We start from the raw sequence: 21,409 nt of genomic DNA, 5'->3' as shown, positions 1-21,409 counted from the left end.
CGCTTCAGCGCGGGTCATAAGACTAGGGGCGGGGCTCTTTCTTGCCTTTAGCCAATCTCCACGCTTGAAAGCCGCGAGAAGGGTGGTGACGTAGGAGCCGGTGGGCGGGGCGACCACGCCCTGGCTTTTTGGTTCACAATCATTCTTATGCGCCTAAGAGATATGCGCGGACGGCTTTTTCTAAGGCTTAAAAGAGAGAATTAACTTTTGGGGGGTACAGATAGTAGAGTTTATTTCAGTTCCAACTCCTTGAGGAAGAAGAGAGTAATTTTACTGGAGTGAAACAGTTGCTAGGCATCACAACATAATATATATAAAAATAGTACCCAGTTATTACTCCAAACACTGTTGTTAGCTCTGCAGTTCGTGTTATTAAATGCACAAGGGCGCTGAGGGTAGTATGGTGTCACGGACAGCCAGAGCAAGACGTGGCCTCGAAGTTCGCCCTAGTTATAACACCCTGTTTTTCAAATGGAGGAGTTAAACTCAGAAAGAGAAAAAACCTTTTTTGAATACAGAAAGAAAGATAATAGGAAATAAAAAAATAAAATAGAAGGGTAAAGGGGAAAAATAAAGACCCAGAGAGAGATGGTTATTGATCTACCCTTCCAGCTATTTTTCCTATGCATATCCACATGTGACTATTCTTTAATGAATTCAGACTAAGCATACTATTTGGTATCTTGACAGTTGAATAGATGAAACCTAAAATAGCAAACAAATGAAAGCATTCAAAAACTGTAAAAATCTCACGTTGGGATAAAGCACTAATTCTCAAATGTTAGTGTCCCAAAGAATCATCTAGGGAGCTTACTATCATACAAACTCCCATACCTCATTCGTAAGAGATTCTGAAACAGTAGTTCTGTGGCTGTCCTTGGAATCCGTTTTTTTAAACAAGCACCCCCAAGTGATTCTGATTTCTGTGGTTCCTGAACTACACTTTAAGAAACACTAAAAAAAAAAAAAATAGAGCTTCAAAAGCTTCTAGTCCAGGAGATCTTAATCTGGTGACCATGGATGAACTTGCCGGGGGGTGGCGGGGGGGGGGGGGGCGGTCTGTGAATCTCCAGAAATTACATGCAACATTTATGTATGTGGATTTTTCAGGGAGAGGGAGCATGTTATAGCTTTTACAAATTCTCAAATGGAACCTGTGAGTCCTCACCCTAACACCCACCCCTGCTCAAATATGAACAATCACTGATATACCCTATCATTTGCTTTAGCATGATTAATTCCTGAACGTGAGAACACTTATTCATGAATGTATTCTTTCATGGGTGAAACTCAGTCAGGAGCAACTGACTTGCTCTATGAGGAGCTAACATATACTATAGTATTAAGTACTGCTTTTAGCAATGAAAGTTCATTCGACTGTCCCACCACCAATAAGACTAGACAGGAGCCATGTCCTGGAGAACCCTTGACTGAGTTGAGTCCTTAGATGTTTCCCCACCCATCTTTAACTGATGGACTCTGTCCCTTCTCCCTCAACTGTAAATCACCGAACTGCACCATCAACAATGGCCAAATTATGGAAAGAGCCCAAATGTCCACCAACTGATGAATGGATAAAGATGTGCTATATAAGTGTATACACACACACACACACACACACACACACACACACAAACACAATGGAGTATTACTCAGCCATCTAAAAGAATGAAATCTTGCCATTTGCAATGACGTGCGTGGAACTAGAGTGTATTATGCTAAGTGAAATAAATCAGTCAGAGAAAGACGAATACCATATGATTCCACTCATATATGGAATTTGAAAAACACAACAGGTGAACATAGGGAAAGGGAAAGAAAAATAAGATAAAAACAGAGAGGGAGGTGAACCATAAGAGGCTCAAATACAGAGTATGAACTGAGGGTTGCTGCAGGGGAGGTGGGTGAGGGGATAGGCTAAATGGGTGATGGGCATTAAGGAGGGCACTTGTGATGAGCACTGTGTATTAATGTAAGGGGTGAATCACTAAATTCTACTCCTGAAACCAATACTACACTATATGTTCACTAACTTGAGTTTAAATTAGTTAAATTAGTAAAATCTTGAAAGAAAAAAAATCACCTAACTGCAATGTTCAGCAAAACTCTAAGCTCTAGAAGAGACGAGAGAGCACAGTGGAAGGAACAGTGAATGGGCAGTCAGAAAAGTTAGGGATGAGATCTACTTACTGGCAGCTTGACCTTGGGCAAATCACTTCATCTCTTTAACTTCTGTATTTTTATCCATAAAACAAAATAGTGAGACTAGAGCAGTTTCTCAGTCCTGGCTGCGTTGGAATAACTTGTAGGACTTTAAAACTAGCCTTGCACCTTGGTCCCACCCCTTGAGATTCTGATTCGGTGGGTATGCAGTGCGGCGTGGGCATTGTATTTTTCTCAAGACTCCCCAAGAAAATATTAATGGCCCAGAGACCATCTCGAAGGTGGCCCCAGCTAAGACTCTATGAGAGTAAATGCTCATTTATTTAAAATAGAAGAGGGGGGGGCGCCTGGGTGACTCAGTCGGTTGAGCGTCCGACTTCAGCTCAGGTCACGATCTCACGGTCTGTGAGTTTGAGCCCCGCATCCAGCTCTGGGCTGATGGCTCGGAGCCTGGAGCCTGCTTCCGATTCTGTGTCTCCCTCTCTCTCTGCCCCTCCCCCATTCATGCTCTCTCTCTGTCTCAAAAATAAATAAACATTAAAAAAAAATTTTTAAATAGAAGGAGGGGGAACGCCTGGGTGGCCCAGTCGGTTAAGCGTCTGACTTTGGCTCAGATCGTGATCTCACCATTCGTGAGTTCAAGCCCTGCGTCGGGCTCTCTGCTGTCAGCACAGAGTCTGCCTTGGATCCTTGGCCCCCCTTTCTCCCTGCCCCAGCCCACTCATTCTCTTTCTCCCTCTCAAAATAAATAAATAAACTTTAATAAAATAGAATAAGATAAAATAAAATAAAGCAAAATAAAATAAAATAGAAGGAAACAGTGTCACGATTAGTCAAATGTCCAGTTTAATAAATGGTTGCCCGTAACATTCTGCAGGTGCCATCAAATTACAAAAACGGAACACAGCGAGATACGAACAGCCTTATAAGCTAACTCCCACCCCTTATAACCTTTTCCCCTTCCAGAAAAGAAACGCTCGTTCCCCGACTGGGAACCGGGTGCAGTTCGTCAGGAGACAGAACAAAGTCTTTGAAGTGGTGAGTAAATGGAACAGGTACCTCATGAGACACAACGATGTGTTTGAAGTGGTTAGTAAATGGGGGGCATCTTGGTAGAATCAATAGATTAAACATTCCCGAGCCTTAGGCTGGTCTGAGCTTCCACATTCCCAGTCTTCTCATGTGAAACACTGAGAACGACTCCCGTTTGCAGGCAGCCTCCCATGACCCCTGCCCCCCAGTTGAAGGCTCTGGCCCCAAGCTCTTCTGTGGCGGAGGCAGATCGGTGCATGGGGACCAGCATCCGTGTTGGGGAACCCTGTGAGATCCCCTCTCTTCTGAGCTTCAGATGGGGTGGCTTCATTGTTGAAACTGCTATATCCCGAGTGCGCTTACGTACACATCCTCTCCTACCGTACCTCAACCCTCCCCACTGTGCAAAATTCCTCAGCACACAACCTCCGTACCCTCTACCCCCAGAGGGAGTTTATGACTCTTTTAAAATTTTTATTTATTCATTCATTTAAGTTATCTCTACCCCCAACGTGGGGCTCAAACTCCCAACCCCCAATCAAGAGGGGTTTTGCTCCTCCGACTGAGCCAGCCAGGCACCCCTGTTTATGACTCTTTTGAGCAGCTTTGATTTTTTTTTAATTTTTTAAACATTTATTTATTTTTGAGAGACAGAGTGCGAGTGGTGGAGGGGCAGAGAGAGAGGGAGACACAGAATCCGAAGCAGGCTCCAGGCTCCAGGCTCCGAGCTGTCAGCACAGAGCCCGAAGTGGGGCTCGAGCCCACGAACCGTGAGATCATGACCTGAGCCGAAGTCGGACGCCCAACCGACCGAGTCACCCCTGGCGCTCCTCTTTTGAGCAGCTTTGAGAGTTCATGACTTTTTGGCCAGGGAGCAGGGAATCACTGGCAAACACATCCCTGAATGTGAACACACCGAATGGTGTGAGAAATAATGACCCTATCAGATTTGGTAAATGATGGACAACGAAATGTGTGGGTCAGAGCAAGGAAACGGACATAATGATACAGAGATATAGAATGGGAAAGTGATAAATGTTTATGAAACATAGGAAATACAGGCGATGGCATTGTCATGGCGTTGTATGGTGACAGACGGTGGCGAGCACAGCATTGCGTATAGATTTGTCCGATCACTATGTTGTACACCTGAAATGAATGTGACATCGTGTCTCAACGATACCTCAATGTAAAAAGAAATACGTTTTTTTGGGAAAAAAAAGCTTATGAAATAAATGATTGAGTGGCCCTGAGGTATTGGTGTCATCTCTTTGCCATCATGTGGTGGTTTTATTTGCATCCTCTGTGCACCATCTTTCCTTTCCCTACTCCTCCTCCCTTAAGTTTCTCACTCTAGCAGGTCCCCCTTTCTGGATAATGCTTCCAAACCGTGGCAATATGTCATCACTCAACTCCAGCAGAGAGGTCACAGTGGCCTCAAGAGGCTGTCAACCTCTGAGCTAGAGCTCTCTGGGTGAATGGAGACATGCCGTTTTGAGTTATTAGTTTTCTCACAGGATTTTTCTCGACACCCCCCCCCCCCCGCAAAAGATATGGTCTAACCTGCTAACACGAAGTGGTTCTCAGCCTCGAGTACACATCAAAATAACCAAAAGGACTTCTGAAAACACCAGTTACTGGGCCCCACTATGGAGTTTGAGCAGATCTGGGGTGAGACACAAGAATCTGCTATTCTAGCAGCTTCTCAGATGTTCCTGATGCTGCTGTTCTGGAAACCATATTCTGAGTAGTGAGGTCCCAAACTCATTTCTGTGGTTACCTGTCCTCTGGGGAATGGGATTAAGAGGTGACGGGAGAGGGACTTTGATTAACTTCTGCAGTATTTAAATTTTTACAGCAATTGGATTGTTTTTGTGATAATGATTTTTAAATTAATGAGTGCAAATCATTTAAAACATCAAATAACTTAAAAAGGGATAAAATCAAGGAGAGGCATCCTTTCCCCTCCCTCAGACCCCAATCCCACTCCTCAAAGTAATAAATGTTAGCACTATTTTTAATACTCTCAGGAAAAAATGATGCGTGTACCTGCATACGTATTTATATTCTTTTTTTTAATTAGACAAATATGCGCATGCTCTACATTTTGTTACTGACTGGTTTTTCTCAGTTATTGGCATATCTTAAAGATGTTTCCTAGAAATCATATAGCTTTACCTCATTATTTCAAATGGCTGCTTAATATTTCATTGTGTAGCTATATCATAATTTATCAAAATACAAATATGCTTAAACCTCTCCTTTCCAAACAAATCCCTGCATCTGTCTGCAGCATCACCTTGTGGTTAACATAGGAATTGCATCATAGAGCAACATCAATATATGGGAGTTTTAATAAACCATTTGACTGAAGTCGCAGTTTTGAAAATTGGAAACTTACCACAAGATAAGCATTGCTGATGTGGCCAGAGCAACGTGGGGTCCAGCAGCTGTGATACTGAAGTGGGTTTTTGGAACCCATTCAGCCATCAGATTATCATGCAATCTTCGGAAAATCACTTCACGCATCGTGCATCTGATATCCGTGCCCACGCCCAAATGAAGACTCGCCCCTGTTCCCCTTACCTTGACGTGGAGGACACAGAAACATAGTCAGATGATGGCAAGAAGTTGCTTCTTAGAAGAGGGCGAAGTTTAAAACGCTAGTTCATCTCCTGTGTGTATTGCTTGGCTTTACTCTCTTAAAGAGGGGCAGTCTAGCCTAGTAGTCGAGAGCCAGGGCTCTGGCTCTATTTGATTCCTGCTTCTTCCACTTACTAATTGTGTGACTTCTGGGCCTCAGTTTCCCCAGCCATAAAATGGAGATGATAACAATGGTATCTATCACGTAGGATTATGGTAAGGATTAAGTGAGGAACATGGAAAATGCTGACATATAGAAAGGACTCAACAAACATTTCTAATACTGTGATTGGAGTGGTCATTGTCGTGTCCCCCTCTCTCCCTGCCAGTGTGTCACAGACCTAAGTTCTCGTTGGTGCTCACTGATTAAGGGAGGGCTGTTGCTATCCTGCAAATTCTAAAATTCTTTCTATATAAATGTAATCCATGTCCAGTGAAGAATATTTGTAAAACTGCTAAGCACAAAGAGAAAAATTAAAATAACCTGTAGTCCTATTTCTGCCTACAACATTCCTTCTCTTCCCACCTCCTCCAACACTAGGCTGGATTCTGCTTCTCCTTCAAATAACGTGGCTTTCTCCTAACAAACCTTCTTTGACCAGCCAAGGCTGAAATGGGGGGGTTTCATCAACGTGCTCCTCTAATATCCTGGACTTCCATCATCATGGCATCTGTCATGCTGTTATCGTCTGTTCACTGGCCGAGACCCCATAGTAGCCTGGGAGCTTCTTTAGGGTGGAGAACACGGCCATTTTTTCACCAATCTCTTGCCATAAGTGCTTAGGAAATGTTTTCTTGAATTAATGAATGAATGACAGATCTAAGAATAGGTCCTGGCTTTTGGAGACTACATGACGTCAGTGTCGAGCTGGAGGAATGGTCTCCCCAGCAGAATATTTCCCAAGCTTTTTCCGTCTGAGTCACACGAGGGAAAGTGGCTGGCTATATGCCTTCTTTCCACTGGACTGGCCAGCTGACCATTGACAAACTTCTGACTTTGACCACTTTCTCCTTGTCTCTGTCTTTCTAAGTCTCAGACTCTCTCTCTCTCTCTCTCTCTCTCTCTCTCTCTCTCACACACACACACACACACACACTTGCAAGCCTACCTTACTTATATCTCCCCTGTGATCTCCACATTCTCTTTCAACACGATAGATTATATAGGAGAGTGATCCCAGGACATTATGACCCACAAAACTGTGAAATGATGTATCACTTAGGAAATAATGTCACATTTCCCTTCCTTTGCAGTAGGAGTTTGGAGGACAGTGTTAAGATTCAGACATCCTTACTCCCCCGCCCTCCCTGGGACCGTATTGGTGATGACAATAACTTGGCTCTGCAGATTTTTACTGAGAAGGCCCCGGCCAGCTCTCTGGTGTGAGATATGGAATAATGGACACTTTTTATTACTTTTTTTTAACATTTATTTGTTTTTGAGAGACAGAGCACAAGTGGCGGAGGGGCAGAGAGAGGAGGAGGCACAGAATCCGACGCAGGCTCCAGGCTCCGTCCGAGCTGTCAGCACAGAGCTCAACGCGGCGCTCGAACTCACGAATCGCGAGATCATGACCTGAGCCGAAGTTGGACGCTTAACCGACTGAGCCCCCGGGCGCCCCATGGAATAATGGACATTTTAAAATCGCAAGGGCCCTTGTCTGCGTCAATCTTTTCATTTTGCCCACAGACCTCAAGTTACTTGCCCAAGTAGGCAGCCGAAGTGGGACTAGAACTCTCACCTCTGTATTTCTTATCTAGTGCTCTACTCTTGGTTAGCTCAAACTCCGTAATCGAAAAGGCCCCATTCATTAAAAGTTCCATGCCAGTGAGAAAGGCGGGGAAAACAATGAGGGCTGTGTTCCGTTCTGGTACCGAATTCATCGGCTGGAAAGCCGAGCACTCTGCCGAACTCAAGCGTGCGAGTTTCCCGACAACCTCGCTCTTCCAGATGTTATTTATCCCCTTCTCCAGCAGACTGTTCACGTAAGCACTTTCTGGCTTTACAGTGGGCTTGAAGGAAGACCGTCCAGCCAGCCAATCCCTTCATTAGGGATGTGACAGAAGTCGAGAAAAATAAGTGCACATCACTTGATTCCATCCCTTTCTTTCCAGCCACACTTCTCCATCTTTTCTCCCCAGACACAGTGATTTCTGGGAGCCGGGGTGGCTTCCAGAGGTAGACACATCCGCCTGAAGGCCTGTAAAGCGGGATGAAGACACCAGCCCTCCAGACAAAACCTAAGGGATGGGCTTCGCAGGGCCCTACTGAAGTTCCACCATAATACCACATCAAGCCCCCGCTCACATCAAACATTCGCTCACCCTCCTCAGCATAAAGCTAGGAAAGCTGGTTTCCGATCCCAGTTTGTCCACTTCTCACTCTGTGGCTTATTCAGGCCACTTAATATCGTTGGCCACTTAATCACACTATACTGTCTAAGTGTTTGAACTACACCAGTGTTTCTCAAAGTGTGTTCCATGGAGTCCTCGGGTTCAGGGGAGGTATCTCACAGCGAGTAAGGAAGAGAATGGCTCCAGTTTTCTTTGTTTTAGAGCATGAGTTTTTGTGGCTCTGTGGCTAAAAAAAATTACCAGAAACATTGGACTAGGAAATCGCCATGTTCACTTTCAGCTGTAATAGTCTAAAATTCTAGGTTCTTTCTGAGTTTCCAAGATGGGCCTGTCTGATGATGAAAGATTCTGGTGGATTTTGTTCTAAAAATAGAAGTTCAAACAAGAACACTCAAAGAGCATGTCTGTGGCAGTCCTCTAGAATCATCTGTAATCTGGTGACACCCAAAAAGCAATAACAGCAAGCATGTCCTATAAGCCAGGGTCTGTGGTAGGCCCTTCATATGCACTATCTGATGTAATTCTCACAACCGTATAAAGCAGGCATTGTTACCTTTGTTTTACACAGGAGGAAACTGAAGCCCAGAAAGGTGAAATGACTTGCACATCTCTGTCAGTTTGAATTGCTGTAATGAGTTATCATAAGTTTTCATTCATTTATGGCAAATGTTCATTACATCTGTAGCAGCCATAGCTTGTTGCCTAACCAAAGAGTCATTCCTCCTACTTCCTTAGTGACAGAACCTTATGTTACAGGTGACAGTGTGTTCAGCTCCAAGAGATGAATCACAGTTGCTTTAAGCCAGCCATGCAAGCCTGTGCTAATAACGGATATAAAGGTGACCAAGTGACTTAGTTCTGGCTAATGAGACATGAAGAGGACCCTGAAGGAGCTGCTGAAAGAGATTTTTCTTCTCTGAAAAAGAGATGAACTTGGGAAAGGCCTCCATCGACCTATTGCTTGAGAGATAGGGTGCAATGTATGGTGCTGTGGCAGCCATATTGGAACCATGAGGGAAGACTTCATCGTGCTGAGGATGTCGGAGCGAAAAGGCAAAAATATATATATATTTTTTTTTTTTTTTTAACAAATTTTATTTATTTTTGGGACAGAGAGAGACAGAGCATGAACGGGGGAGGGGCAGAGAGAGAGGGAGACACAGAATCGGAAACAGGCTCCAGGCTCCGAGCCATCAGCCCAGAGCCTGACGCGGGGCTCGAACTCACGGACCGCGAGATCGTGACCTGGCTGAAGTCGGACGCTTAACCGACTGCGCCACCCAGGCGCCCCCAAAAATATATTTTTTAAATGCTTATTCACTTTTTGAGACACAGACACAGAGCGCAAGCAGGGGAGGGGCAGAGAGAGAAGGAGACACAGAATTCAAAAGCAGGCTCCAGGCTCTGAGCTGTCAGCACAGAGCCCAACATGGGGCTCGAACTCATGAACCATGAGATCATGACCTGAGCTAAAGTCAGACGCGTAACCGACTGAGCCACCCTGACAAAAATATTTTTAATATCGTTGAGTTGCTACATAATCCTCTCTGGGACTGTCCACCTCCCAACTTCTTGTTAAGTGGGATAACAAATGTCCGTGTAAACTTAAGTCAGGGCACCTGGGTGGCTCAGTCAATTAAGCATCTGACTTCAGCTCAAGTCATGATCTCGTGGTCCATGGGTTCAAGCCCCGCGTCAGGCTCTGTGCTGACAGCTTAGAGCCTGGATCCTGCTTCAGATTCTGTGTCTCCCTCTCTCTCTCTGCCCCTCTCCCACTTACACTCTGTTTCTCTCTCTCCCTCTCTCTTAAAAATAAACATTAAAAAAAGGAAATCTAAAAAAAAAAATAAAATAAATAATAAACTTAAGTCATTGTTAGTTGGGGAACTTTATTGCTTGACTTGAAGTCACCTGAAGTCATATCCTTCGTCCGGGAAACCGTCCATCTGTTTCACCATCAATTCCAATCTTGAAATGTTTTCAAGACGCAGCTCAGACGCTACCTGTAGACTTTACCAACATCCTTCCCTCTTAAGGTTCTGAACCAGTGTTTACTGTGTGCTCTATCATTCGATATTTCAGTATGATGAGGTTTTATAGAACTTTTCACTCTAGATTCCCCCACGTTCACTTTGACTGTCCAACTAGACTAAGGTCCTTGACGAACATGCCTTCTACTAACTTATTTATCCCCAGCCTTCCCAGCAGTGCCGAACCCCGCGCTGCACATTCCGTAGTCATCAACCCCTCCTATCTGAATAATAATAATGGCAATTACTGTTGGGATTTTTAGTGCTGAATAAGAGGCACCTCATGTCTCTCCTCACAATAAGTTCGTTTTTACTCTAGGACAACTAACTCAAAGTCCAAAGTAATCAGGTGACATTTTATGAGCTCAAAGGCTTTTCTTGAGATTTGACAAGCTGTTAAAGATTATTTGACCCTCAGATCTATACTGTAGAACATATAAATCAGTGTTTCTCAGTAATGGCTACACATGAGAATCCTCTGGGGAACTTTCTTCGGCACACAGATACTAGGGTCCCACCCCCAGAAATTCTGAGTTAATAGGAGGTGTGGTCTTGACATGAGAGGTTTTAAAAGTTAAGGCCCACTGCTGTAGATCACTGTGTTGAAGTCCTAAAGCAGGGTTCTTAAACTCCAGTGTCCATAAGAATAACCTGTGGTTTAATGTCAAATGATAATTTCTGAGCCTCACTACTGGAGAATCTGAGTCTGACTTGGGCCCAGGGGTCTGCACTTTTATTTTTATCTTATTTAAAAAAATTTTTTTTAAGTAATCTCCACACCCAACGTGGTACCTGAGCTCACAAACTTGAGATCAAGACTTGCATGCTACATGAGCCAGCCAGGCACCCCAGGGGTCTGCATTTTTAGAAAATAGCCAGGGGCGCCTGGGTGGCTCAGTCGCTTAAGCGTCCAATTCTTGATTTTGGCTCAGGTCACGATCTCACAGTTCGTGAGTTCAAGCCCTGCATCCAGCTCCATGCTGCGCATGGAGCCTGCTTGAGAATCTCTCTCTCTCTCTCTCTCTCTCTCTCTCTCTCTCTCTCTCTCCCCCCCCCGCCGCCGCCCCGCTTCTTCCCCGCCCCCCCCCCACCTCGCATGCTCTCTCTCTTTCTAAACAAACAAACAAACAAACAAAAAGTTAAAGTTACAAGGAGCCAGCCAGGATTCGATTCAGTAGGAAGACTTTTCAACCTTAATAAGTACTAACTCATAATGACTTGTTTTGAGTCACTGCAAGTGTTTAAAAGAGAAGCTAAATGAGCAGTTGTCCAGAAAATGCAGAATGAGTTTCAGAACTGAAAGAAAAATGAGATAAGATGACCTCTAAGTGCTCTATCGACTTGGATCCCACAGCTTTTGGAAATTCCTTGTGCCTCAGTAGTTGTTCAAGGAGGGAATTTACAATGAACGAAAATACAAAGCACAACGACATCATAAAAGGAAAGGGACTACAAGATAAGGAACGTGGGCAGCCGATACAAAGTAGGAAAGGCAAGAAAACAGATTCTCCCCTAGAGCCTCCAGAGCGAACGTAATCCTGCTGACACTTTGATTTGGGGACTTCTGGCCTATGGAACTATAAGATAATAAATATTTGCGATTTTAAGCCACCAAGTTTGTGGTGATCTGCCAAAGCAGCAATAGAACACTAAGAAAACCACCCTTGTATGAAAGACTAGCAGATTTTAGGGAAGGAGAGGTGGGTCCCTGAGTACTCTGCCCCTGAAGTTGGCATTTATAAGATTCTGGCGGAAAATGTAATTGTTATTTTGGGGTTTGCGGTGGTTTATTTGCTTCCTTTGCTGCTTAAAAGCCCCAGAATAAGAGCACAGGCCAGTTCTTGGTGGGCTTGAGACAGATCTCTCATCTAGCCCTCTAGAACCTGAAAGTCTTGACAATGATTGTAGGGCAGCTCGAGGCCGTGGCTCCGTTTTATCCACCCTGGCCGCCCTCCCCCACCTTCCACCACTCAAGTTCAAGGAAGCCTGCCCAGAACCTCCATCTGATCCCTTCTTTCCAACTCAGCAGCTTCCCCGGCCCTCATACCTTCCATCTGCAGTGTGGGTGGTGTTTTCATACCTGCTAACACCCTCCTTTGTAATCTAGCCATTTACTCACTTGCTCCCTTCCGTGCATGTTAACCGCCTTGCCATTCTTCAGGTACAGTCTCACTCCAGGGCTTTATGCTGGCTGTTTTCTCTGGAATGTTCTCCAGAATGTTCTTTCTTCGGATACCTAGATGATGAACTCTCTCGTTTCCTCCAAGTCTTACTTCCCACTTTCTTTTTTTTTTAATAAAGAGAATTTTTTTTAATTTATTTGTTTTTGAGAGAGAGAAAGTGAGCAGGGCAGGGGCAGAGAGTCAGAAGATCCGAAGCAGGTTCTGCACTGTCAGCACAGAGCCGGGTGTGGGACTCAAACTCACGAACCGCGAGATCATGACCCAAGCTGAAGTTGGACACTTAACCGACTGAGCCACCTAGGCATCCCCCTTTTTTTTAGTTTATTTATTTTGAGGGGGGGCAGAGAGAGAGAGAGAGAGAGAGAGAGAGAGAGAGAGAATTCCAAGTAGGCTCTACGCCGTCAGCACAGAGCCCAACATGGGGGCTCAATCTCATGAACTGTGAGGTCATGACCTGAGCCGACATCAAGAGTTGGACGCTTAACCAACTGAGCCACCCAGGTGCCCCTCCTGCCACTTTCTTAATGAAGCCTATTCTGACTACCCTAGTTAATAGACACACACACACACACACACTTTCAAACTCCCTTTGCCTGCCCATTTTTTTTCACAGCACTTGTCTCCTCCGAATATAAACTATAATCTATTTATTATAATATTTATTGTTTAGGGTCCATCTTCCCCCCATTAAAATGCTTTTATGTCTTTTATGTTGCCTTACACAGCCTAAGCACCAAGAACAGCTCCTGGTACACAGTAGATACTCTAACTATTGTTGAGTGAATGAATTTATTCTCTTCTCTGCCCCTCGTGCTAGGCTAGATCCTGGAGTGGTTTGATTTCCCTTTGACTGGCTGGGCTGTAAACAGCTGGGGACACGGCTGCTCTCTCACTTCCAGCTGGTCCCCTGGCGCTCGGCCCTTCTCCCCTCCTCCACGCTAATTGTGCTTCCGGGGTTGCCCATTCTCTCCACATTTCTCTCCTCTTCTCAGTGGAAAGGACTGGGTGGGAAGGGAGCTAAATCACTCCTTCCACTGGTCGAGGTGCTTATGGATGTATTGAAACACATTGGGAAAAACACAAAAGGTATTTAGAATAAGAGTTTTGGGGGGCTGGCAAACATACATTTATAGGAAAACCTCAAACCACTCCCAAACTTAAAAAAACAAAAAGTCCAGGGGCACCTGGGTGGCTCAGTCAGTTAAGTGTCTCACTCTTGATCTTGGCTCAGGTCATGATCTCACATTTTCATGAGTTCCAGCCCCATATCAGGCTCTAAACTGACGGTGCAGAGCCTGCTTGGGATTCTCTCTCCTTCTCTCTCTGCCCCTCCCCCACACACACTGTCTCTGTCTCTCTCAAAATAAATAAACAAATAAAAAAAAAGAGTCCAGGTGTGCTTTACCTTACGTAAACCCAATAAATGAGAACTCAAGAAACTTATGGCCGGCAGCAGAATACAATACTTGGGGTAGAATTGTGTCATTTTGGCATGTGGGATGTTTGGAGCTGAAAGGCAATTAAAACCCAGCAAACTCAGGGAAAGCTCTTTTCTGCCCCCTCGACTGCTTAAAAGAATTTAGATAGGATAGGGGCACCTGGGTGGCTCAGTCGGTTGGTTAAGCATCTGACTTCAGCTCAGGTCATGATCCGGTGGTTCGTGGGTTCGAGCCCCGCATCAGAGGCTGTCAGCCTCTGAACTGTCAGCACAGAGCCTGGAGCCTGCTTCGGATTCTGTGTCTTCCTCCCTCTCTGCCCCTCTCCTGCTCATTCTTCCCCACCCCCCTCAAAAATAAACATCAAAAATTTTTAAAGAAAAAGAATTTATTTTTTTTTAACGTTTATTTATTTTTGAGACAGAGAGAGACAGAGCATGAACAGGGGAGGGGCAGAGAGAGAGGGAGACACAGAATCTGAAACAGGCTCCAGGCTCTGAGCTGTCAGCACAGAGCCCGACACGGGGCCTGAACTTACGGACCGTGAGATCATGACCTGAGCCGAAGTCCAACGCTTAACCGACCAAGCCACCCAGGCGTCCCAAGAAAAAGAATTTAGATAAGATGCCTGCATTGGGAAGAGAACTATTACCAGAGATAACATTTTCTATCAGAAAGATTTCTCTCCATGGCTGGCAAATATTTGTTCTTCTCATCTCCATGTGAATTGTCTTCCTCTCCTTTGAAGCCCCAGACCGCTAGCTACCCCCTTCCCTGCGGCCAAGGTTGACACAGACCTTCTAGTACCTGACTGCCTGGGAGTCTCATAATTTTGTTTGTTTTTCTCCTGTTAATGTTAATCTGTCTTCTGTCAATGTGATTCTTAGGCCGGCCTAAGGATCATAGAAGGAAAAAAGAGAAAAGTTTTTCATTCCTACACGTTTAAAAATAGATTGGGTCTGAGAATGGCTATTTGCATTTCAAAAGAGGCTTCACTCCACAGAAAGGTTATTTTAAACAGTTTGCTCAGCTGAAAATATTGAACCTGAATGTCCCCAAATGGAAGATTAGATGATGCATGTTACATTAATGCAGTGGACTGCTAAAAACAGAAAAGTTATGTTCTTTCTTTTAATGTTTATGTACTTTTGAGAGAGAGAGAGAGAGAGAGAGAGAGAGAGAGGCAGAGCACAAGCGGGGGAGGGCAGAGAGAGAGGGAGACACAGAATCTGAAGCAGCCCCCAAGCTGTCCACACAGCGTGACTCGGGGCTCAAACTCAGGAACCCTGAGATCATGACCTGAGCTGAAGTCAGACGCTTAACCGACTGAGCCACAGAGACGCCCCAAAAGTTATGTTTTTAATATGATAGGAAGATGCTAACACTGTAATGAGGGGGGGAAGTTGGAATGGAAAATGTATAATTATGTAGGAGAGGAATATTTGCCACCCCAAAATGTGTCTCTTTGGCATGTGGATTATTTTAAGCTGATTCTTTTTAAGAAATGGAAGACTCAAGGGGCACCTGGGTGACTCAGTGAAGCATCTGACTTCGGCTCAGGTCATGATCACATGGTTTGTGAGTTCGAGCCCTGCATCGGGCTCTGTGCTGATAGCGAGGAGCCTGCTTCAGATTCTCTGTTTCTCTCTCTCTCTCTCTGTCTCTCTCTGCGCTCCCCAGCTCAAACTTGCATTCTTTCTGTCTCTCTCTCTCTCTCTCTCTCTCAAAAATAAATAAACATTTAAAAGAAATAGAAGACTCACAAAGCTTTTCTTTTCTGCCTCCCCTCTCACTGCCTAAAAGAATTTAGATAGGGGACCTGCTCCAGGAAGGGAGAGGTCACCTTAGATACCTACATTATAATAAGAAGTAGCGGTGTTAAAATCTGTTTGTCAAAATTCCTCTCTATGTCCCATTGTTTCTGTATGACCCAGCGAACATTTGTTTACCAAACATTTACACTTTTTCATCTTCCTATGAATTGTCTTTCTTCCCTTTGAAGATCAAAGAACCCTAAACCCTTCTTCTTATCTCTAGAAGGCATAGGAACCTCAATTGCCTAACTGCCTAGGGGTCTCGTATTCTTATGGATCCCCCTGTTAACCTGTCTCACGTTAATCTGTCTGATGTCTCACTTTTTCGGGTTAATCTGCCTTTTGTCAATTTAAATTTTGTAATTTTGTAATTTAAAAAATTCTTAGACCAAAAAAAAGATCTTTGAATGGTCGAGAAAAATTTTTCTTTCCAACAATTAAAATGGTTTTCAAAATTCCATAATAAAGAGGATAGAAAGACACCAAATTATTAACAGGAATTGTTCCCAAGTGTTGAGATTGTAAATAATATCCTTTTTGTCTTTTGAATTGCCTGATTGTCCACATTTTCTACAATGAGTGCTAATTATTTTCGTCATAAAGATTAAAATAGACTTTTAAAAACAAAATTCAGGGTTTGTATTCTAAAAATTTAATTTGCACAAAATTTTTCAGAATTGTCATTATTGGTATGTATCTATGGGGAAGGGAGAAAAAGTCCCAGGACAATTGTTTGTTAAGTCTATCTAATTCTCCCATCTACTTAAAAATGGATCTGTAATAATCCAGAACTGGTAAAAGAGTGAAAAACAAGACCCTGATGGTTTTTTTAATGAAACGTGTGGCAGTGGCTTCCGTGGGGAATGAAGGAATCACTTACGTGATTATTTAATCCACCACCCCTATCTTCTCATTTTGCGGGCTCGAAACGAATTGGTTAAGTGAATTTAACAGCTAATTTATTCGCTCTTTGTATCGAGTGGAAGAATTCCGCTTCAATGTTCAAAATCGGTAGGTAGGACTGTAAAAGAAAAGGTGAAGGCGGTGATGACAAACCAATAAATTAAAGAAGGCTGTTTGGAGAAATCGCTGAGTCAAGAGTCGGGCAATCACGTGAAGTTTTTAATAAAAACGAAACTTAACCAGTAGTGGTGAGCCAGCCCTCCCCTCCCCACCCCCTCTTGGTATTGTTACAGGCGCGGGGAGCGTCGGTTTAGTCAAGCCTTAGGCTCCTCCACTGGGCTCACCGGGAGCCGGCCGGAGCGAGACGGGTGGTGGAAGGAGGGGGATCTGGGCCGGCAGGCGCGCCCTTGCACTTGTGGGTCAGCGTTTCGGCTACAGCAGCGCATCGATCTGGACGAGACATTGGCTTTTTGTGTCTCCTGCGTTGGGTAACTTTGGAGGGCCGGCTGCAGCGGCGGGAGGCTGCGCTCGCTGCCAGCGGTCAAGGAGACCTTGCTCGGCAAAGCGACTATTGTACTTTCAGCTAGTGACTCTGGAGGCTTTGCCGCTTTGTAGGCATTTCTCCAGGAGCTTTCTCCCCCTGGAGGCCTAGCCTCTAAATGCAGTTTGTTTTTTGCCGCGTGATGCTGTTTTATTCTTGGCTTTGGCGCCAAGAGTAGAATGCAGTCCTTACCAGTTAATTATGGCCTCTTGGTGGAAAGAACAATAAAGTGCCTTCCTTTATGTCCAAAGTTGGTGCTTCTGAGTTCAGTGGCAGTAGGTGCTTTGAAGTCTTTACCCAGTGTATTACTCACCTAGTATTCTTTGTGAGTGCAAGAACCTGCACCGAAGCCCAGTGCTCTCCTGGGTTGGCTATGGTCAACTTCCAAACTAAGAGACACCCCAGTCGTGTCATGCGTATACATATAGCAAAACTCATCACATTGTACACTTGAAGTATGTATAGTGTATTGAATGTCAATAATACCTGAACAAATCTTTTAAAAAAGAACACATTCAGGGGCACCTGTGTGGGTCAGTCGTTAGGTTCCCAACTTCGGCTCAAGTCATGATCTCACAGATTGTGAATTCAAGCCCCCCATCGGGCTCTCTGCTGTCAGCCCAGAGCCCGCTTCAGATCCTCTTCCCCCCTCTCTCCCTGCCCCTGCGGCCCCCCTCTCTCAAAAATAAGTAAATATTTTTAAAATGTTAAGAAAGGAGCACAATTCAGAGAATTAAATAATAAATGGTAATCAGAATTAAGGAACTGATAAAATACAAAAGTATATTTCTTTTATCTATGTCACTGAGTAGTGAAAAAAAATCATTCCTGCCTTTTCTTGGTGAGTTAACTGTTACTTATTTTAAAGCCTTAAATTTCTGTGAATATAGACACATGGTTTTAAATGCAAAGATTTTCCTAAATGAGGACACTTCATTAGTACTTTATTTACTACGGCTGTGACACCTAAGAAGACACAAAATCATCAGGCCTCAAAACAGAAAAGATACATCACTGCCCGGTAAGGGGTAACACAGCACCAGAGTCAGGAACCAGGCTAAGGAGTCAGGCTGGCCAAGGTCTGAACCGAAACTCTTGTCATCCAGCTGTGGGAGCAGAAGGAAGCTCCCTATTGTCTCCGAGCGTCAGCTTCCTCACAGAGTCTTGAGTGAATCAGGGTCAGCGGAGGGGCCGTTCTAGAGGGATCATTTGGTTGCAGGCTCTCTGCTCTAGCGGGACCTCAAATCTGGGGGGCTGCATGGTAGTAAACTATGTGGAATTGCTAGTAGGATGGTTAACACAAAAGTTAATCCTGGGGCGCCCGGGTGGCTCAGTCAGTGAAGCATCAGACTCTTGATTTCACCTCGGATCATGATCCCTTGGTTCGTGAGGTCAAGCCCCGCGTTGGGCTCCAAGCTGAGTGTGGATCCTGCTTGGGATTCCCTCTCTCTTTCTCTCTCTCACCCCCTCCCCCACTCATGTTCTTTGTCTCTCTCTTTCTCTCTTAAAATAAATAAATAAACTTTTAAAAAAAGTTAATCCTAGGTGAAATCCATGGGACCCTGGTACTAACTAGAGGGTAGAGGTTGGTGAATGTCTCCAGAATCTGAAAGCTTCCCAGGCCTCGAGGATGTCTGAGGCATAAGTGAGATAACAATGAATGTGAAGGCTCAGAACAGTGCCCAATAGATAGTGAGTACTGTACTCCATCGATGGACTTATTTTTATTTTGTTATTGTTGGCGGTGGAACCGCTAACCCCATAATATCATTGTGAGCAGAGCATTAACGGAATAATATACAAGTAAAGTTCCTAGCAGATAGCCTGAGACGCGAGAGGTAAACTTAGTGGGTATTAGTTCTCTCCCTGCTCATCTCTCCTTTGAACTGTTCACCTCAAATTCAGACTACTCTCTGAGGCTTTCCCTGCTTCATGTCCCCCAGCTCAACCCCTGTGGCCCTTCCTGTGGCCCTGGGGCAGGATATAGGCATCGTGGGGTGGATTTTCCTCTACCCCTCAGAGCTCTTCTGGCTGGTCTGAGAGTTAAGTCAACATGAGACAGATTAACGGGAGAAAATAAGATTTTTGCAAGTGTGGGGAATCCACACAAACGTGAGATTCCAAAGACAGGCAAAATGAGGTGTGTGTCATCCTCAACTGAGGAGAAGGGGGTAGGGTTCTGGAACCTCAGAGGGAAGGAGAACAATTCACAGGAAGCTGAAAAAGTAAATGTTTGGTAAACAAGTGTTCGCTGGGTCATCTAGAAACAACGGGACCCAGAGAGGAATCTTAACAAACAGACTTGACTAAATTCTTTTCTGTCTGTCACCCTAATCCCTAATATCATATGAAGTAGTTGTCTATGGTGATCGTTGTCTTCCTGGAGCAGGTCCTCTATCCAAACTCTTTTTGGCAGTTAGGGAAGGAGGTCGAAGTTTCTTCTTGAGGGGCCCCTGGGTGGCTCAGTTGGTTGAGCGTCCAACTCTTGGTTGAGCATCTCTTGATTTCAACTGGGGTCATGACCTCACAGTCATGGAATCGAGCCCTGCATCAGGCTCTGTGCAGAGCCTGCTTGGGATTCCTTCTCTCCCTCTCTGTTTGTCCCTCCCCCCCCCCCCCCAGAAAAAGTTTCTTCTTGAGTCTTTGCATCTTGTTTTCAGCTCAGAATAACCTGCATGCCAAAGTACTGCATCTTGGGGACGCCTAGTGTGGGAAACCCGGGTTGGCCACTGAGGTCATTGCCAGCATTTCAGTTTGCGCTGAAGTGTCGCCCTGGACTTTGTGTACTTTAGTTGTGGTTGCTATAAGGGCAGGAAGTGGGGTATCACAGATTGGGTTTTCCAGAAGCAGATGCTGAGGTGGAATTTTGGGTGCAAGATGTTTAGAGATCAATATCTGGGAAAGAAATGGGTGGGAGGCAGTTTTGGGCAGAGGGAAAAGCTGAACAGGGATGCCAGCCTAACGAAGTCTTGGTCAACTTCACAGGGAGGTCTGGAACAAGTATTGCCCATCAGAGTGTCCCACAACAGGCCGACAAGACCGGGCCTTTATACCTCCCTCTGTTTCGATCACGGGGTGTGGGGTGCCCCAGAAAGAGCGCAACCTCATGACCCAAAGTGGAGGCAGACCCTGAAGTGGCTGAAGGCTGGTGTCTGAGCATACATTCCACAGCTGGGCAGCAGGTGCCTCCTCGAATGGCAATCAGGATGGCATGTTGTCTGTCTCTACCAAACTGGGGGTAAACCAACAATGTTGTAACACATACCAAGGTGTAAAGAATGGGCAATCTACGGGGTGCCTGGGTGACTCAGTTGGTCAAGTGTCCGACTTCGGCTCAGGTCATGATCTCATGGCTGTGCTGTGCTGACAGCTCAGAGCCTGGATCCTGCTTTGGATTCTGTGTCTCCCTCTCTCTCTGTCCCTCCCCTGCTCATGCTCTGTCTCTTTCTCCCTCTCTTAAAAATAAATAAACATAAAAAGAGAAAGGGCAATCTGAATGGGTTCCTAAGTTACGGAAATAAACGGTGTGGTTTCCCTCCTAGTCAGTGTCCTGAACTCCCTGACTCTAAGCCTAGGGTCTGTAGATAGAGTTCAGAGGGGCCCGTGAACTGGGATGGGAAAAAACATAGCATCTTTATCGGAACCAGCCATTTACTGAAATTCAGGATTTCCTTAAATCATGGATATAGGCAACAACCCACAGTAGAATTAGCAATACCTATATTTGGTCACCAATAGAAACCATGGATATGTTTTATATCACATTACTATTATTGTAGGTATCTTGACACGTGGCTTATGTTCATCAGTACTTCAACACTGTTACTTTTTACATCTCTAGATCTTGATATTTAATGTGTTAATAGAGAGGTGCATATATTATTACACCACATATTTCTTGTTAAATATTTCAACAATTGTATTATGGTATAATTGGTATTTAAGAGACTATTCTGGGGTGTGCCTCGGTGGCTCAGTCACTTGGGCGTCTGACTCTTGACTTCAGCTCAGGTCATGATCTCACAGTTCATGGGTTTGATCCCCAAGTCAGGCCCCATGCTGAGTGTGGAGTCTGAGTGAGGATTCTCTCTCCCTCTCTCTCTGCCCCTCCCCTGTTTGCGCACATGTGCTCGTGCTCTCTCTCTCAAAACAATAAATAAACTTAAAAAAAAAACCAAAACACTATTCTAGGGGTGCCTGGGTGACTCAGTTGGTTGAGTGTTTGACTCTTGATTTCAGCTCAGATCATGATTCTAGGGTTGTAAGATCGAGCTCCATGTCTGGCCCTGTGCTGAGCATGGAGCCTGCT

General features: G+C 44.8%; 1 protein-coding gene across 1 annotated transcript in view; it reads right to left on the bottom strand.

Moving 5' to 3' along the window:
* The window catches only part of LAMP2 (lysosome associated membrane protein 2), a 35,649-nt gene extending 35,631 nt beyond the window's left edge, over positions 1–18 (bottom strand). Inside the window, 1 exon segment of the mRNA XM_081792561.1 lies at positions 3–18. Within this exon segment, the coding sequence (XP_081648687.1) occupies positions 3–18 (16 nt within the window).
* Between the last annotated feature and the right edge of the window lie 21,391 nt (positions 19–21,409).

Source organism: Panthera onca, chromosome X (assembly GCF_046562875.1).
Source record: "Panthera onca isolate mPanOnc1 chromosome X, mPanOnc1 haplotype 2, whole genome shotgun sequence".
In the NCBI taxonomy this organism is placed as follows: Eukaryota; Metazoa; Chordata; class Mammalia; order Carnivora; family Felidae; genus Panthera; species Panthera onca.
Note: the sequence above shows the minus strand (reverse complement) of the source record. Positions and strands in the feature narration are given on the sequence as shown.